The following is a 3,455-nucleotide window of genomic DNA, read 5'->3' as shown; positions in this document are numbered from 1 at the left end:
GTAAACATTTACAGCTGAAAGAATTCCCGATTCCCCAATATTCACAATCCAGGAAACTACCCCCTCGACAGGACACACCCTGCACGGTATTGGAGTGAATATCGAACTGTTAGTGATTTAAACTTGGGTTTCTCTCCTGTTTCCAGTTGAAATGGTGGATGTGGAAAACATTTTAAATTAATTTAATCTTTACTGCCGGATTATATTCTGTGTTTACATTCTGCTGTCCAGCTTTATTAAAGATGACTTATTGTAATTAAATTATCAGACTCTCAGTCACCTGTATCTGCTGATCCGATAAATGCTGTAAAATCCCTACTTGTTCACAAGGATCCATTTTAGATTCTCCAGTCCTTAGGGAACTACTGACCGATCCTCTTATTATTGGTCATATTTGTGTTGAATCCGCTTCTCTCTGGTTTAACTGAACTGTTTGTTTCCCTACATTATGGAGCAACAGCACAATCCATGGCTGTTCTACAATTCACCCAACAGTTAGAGACAAATAAACAGTTAACTTAGCTCCCGGCATTTGTGCAGTACGGGTCCCAGCCGCTGGAGTCCTTCACACTGAATGTTGCAGTTCTGTAGATCGAGTGTTTTTATTGTATCACAGAGTCCAATGACGTGAGACAGGACCGCACAGTCAATTGGGGTCAATGTCAATCCATTAAATGTAAGTGTTTCCACAGATCCCACTGTGGTCCGAGTCAGTGCTTTATTCTGAGACTCAAACAGGTAGTGGAATGTGTTCAGGAGGTTCCTTTTAACAATATTACTCCCTATGTTTCCAATCTGTCCTTCAATCTTCTCCTTCACCCAGTCAATCACTCGGCAGGTGGTTTGATGAAGAAATGGACCCAGAAACTCCTCCAGGGGCCGAGCTGCCTGTGGGGAGGAGAGACCAGCAACAAAACGGAGAAATATCTCAAATCGCCCATCTTCCTTGCTGTGGGCTTCTCTGAGGAGTTTCAGGATGTCCCCATGATCTGGAGTCAGGAATTGTGAGAGTGCGGCTACAAACTCTTGGATGGTGAGTTGCGGGAATGTGTACACCACGCTCTGGGCAGATTCATCTCTCTCCAAAAGTTCTATCATGAGCCCAGATAGGAACAGGGAAGGTTGTAGATTGTACTTGATCAAATCTCCATTTCTAAACACAATCTTCTTCTCGGAGACTCCTGTGAAGGCCATCTCACCAAGATTCAGTAACACATCACGGGGGCTTTCAATCTCTCGGCCATGGTTTTTCAAAATGTTGTAAATACAGTCGGAATATAGTTGGGTGATGGTCTTGGGAACTCGCTGCTGATTCCTGTCTCTTTGTTTAAAGAAGGGGCCTAGTGACAGACCGAGGATCAAGCAGTAGGAAGGGTTGTAGCACATGGTGTACAGGATCTCGTTCTCTTCCACGTGTTTGAAAACAGCTGCTGCCACCGTCTGATCTTCAAAAAACTTGTTGAAATATTCCTTCCGCTCTTCACCAACAAATCCCAGGATTTCAGCCCAGACACTGATCGAAGCCTTTTCCAATAAATGTAATGCAGTGGGATGGCTGGTCACTAGCACTGAACATCCTGGGAGCAGCTTGTGCTGTATTAAACTGTACACAATGTCAGACACTTCACACCAGTCTTCAGGATCTGTGCACATGTGCTGAGGTTCAGTATTTCTCCGATTGTCAGCAAAATCGATACTGTCCTTGAATTCATCCAAACCATCGAATATAAACAGCAATACCTCTGGGTTCTTCCAGAGCTCCCTAAGAATATTCCCAAAGTAAGGATACAGATCCAGTATCAGATTCCTCAGGTTTATTCTACAGTTAATAGCGTTCAAATCCCAGAATTTAAAACAGAAAACAAATTGAAAGTTTTGGTATATTTTCCCAGTGGCCCAGTCATGAACAATCTTTTGTACCATTGTTGATTTTCCAATCCCCGAGACTCCGCTCACTGCTGCTGAACTCACAGACTTGCATCGCCAGAAGATACCCCCGATTTTCTGGAACAAACCGCCTCTCTGGGAAAAACAGCTCTGGAACAACTGATCAGTTCGAATTTTGTCCAGTTCTCTCCGGAGGTGTTTTTCTCTCCACTCTTCATGGTCTCGGCCTCTTACCAGCAGTTCATGTTCTACAAGAGTCCGATCTCGAACAGTAGAAATGAGCGTTAGCTCAGCAGATCGATCAAACAGCTGGAAAATCTTAACCTTCTCCTTTATTAGGATAGTGTTCACTCTCAGTATATCAGTTTGTACCCGGAGTGTTTCCTTGTGTTTCTGCTGAACATCTTCAATAAGAACAGAGAGAAAGTGGTTCTCAGTATTATTTGTATTGACATAAAAACAACTTCTCAATGCCATTTCACTATTCAGTAAAATAATGCAAGATTTAATTGGCAATTTCGATAGAGGTGTGTGCAGAAATTCAAACTCAGTTAGTAGCTGAGAACTGTTTCAAATCCTCACGTGATTCTAATAATTACTGGGAAATAGGGCACAGGATATTAGTGGGATATGGACAGAGTGTGAATGATCAAATGTCTGACAGTTTTGTATCAGATTTTGGGCAGGTTATTTGGGGCATTGTGTGAATTGGGAGTGGCACAGACTGTGAATGGTCAAGTGTCCCACTGTTACTGTAGCAGACTGTGGGCAGGTTATCTGGGGCATATTGTGAATTGGGAGTGGGACAGACTGTGAATGGTCAAGTGTCCCACTGTTACTGTATCAGACCATGGGCAGGTTATCAGGGGCATTGTGTGATTTGGGAGTGGGACAGACAGTGAATGGACGGATGATCCACTGTTACTGTATCAGACCTTGGGCAGGTTATCTGGGGCATTGTGTGAATTGGGAGTGGGACAGACTGTGAATGATCAAGTGTCCCACTGTTATTGTATCAGACCTTGGGCAGGTTATCTGTGGCAGTGTGTGAATTGGGAGTGGGGTAGACTGTGAATGGCCCAGTGTCCCACTGTTATTGTATCAGACCTTGGGCAGGATATCTGGGGCATTGTGCGAATTGGGAGTGGGACAGACTGTGAATGGACGGATGTTCCACTGTTACTGTATCAGACCTTGGGCAGGTTATCTGGGGCATTGTGTGAATTGGGAGTGGGACAGACTGTGAATGGTCAAGTGTCCCACAGTTTCTGTATCAGACATTGGGCAGGTTATCTGGGGCATTGTGTGAATTGGGAGTGGGACAGACTGTGAATGGTCAAGTGTCCCAATGTTACTGTATCAGACATTGGGCAGGATATCTGGGGCATTGTGTGAATTGGGAGTGGGACAGACTGTGAATGGTCAAGGGTCCCACTGTTACTGTATCAGATCTTGGGCAGGTTATCTGGGACATTGTGTGAATTGGGACTGGGATAGACTGTGAATGGTCAAGTGTACCAATGTTACTGTATCAGACATTGAGCATGTTATCTGGGGCATTGGGTGAA

General features: G+C 44.3%; 1 protein-coding gene across 1 annotated transcript; it reads right to left on the bottom strand.

Annotated features, from left to right (window-relative positions):
• Positions 1 to 513: 513 nt before the first annotated feature.
• Positions 514 to 2,364, bottom strand: LOC147087161 (protein NLRC3-like). Its single transcript, XM_085978069.1, has one exon. The coding sequence runs from the start codon at positions 2,362 to 2,364 to the stop codon at positions 514 to 516; it is 1,851 nt and encodes a 616-aa protein (XP_085834195.1).
• Positions 2,365 to 3,455: the final 1,091 nt, after the last annotated feature.

This window comes from Somniosus microcephalus, unplaced genomic scaffold (genome assembly GCF_052327205.1).
Source record: "Somniosus microcephalus isolate GS21.2 unplaced genomic scaffold, FLI_Smic_1.0 unresolved_chr6, whole genome shotgun sequence".
Lineage (NCBI taxonomy): Eukaryota > Metazoa > Chordata > Chondrichthyes > Squaliformes > Somniosidae > Somniosus > Somniosus microcephalus.
Note: the sequence above shows the minus strand (reverse complement) of the source record. Positions and strands in the feature narration are given on the sequence as shown.

Coding starts and splice junctions, on each gene's coding strand:
- LOC147087161 (XM_085978069.1), bottom strand. CDS start 2,364: ATGGCATTGAGAAGTTGTTTTTATGTCAATACAAATAATACTGAGAAC.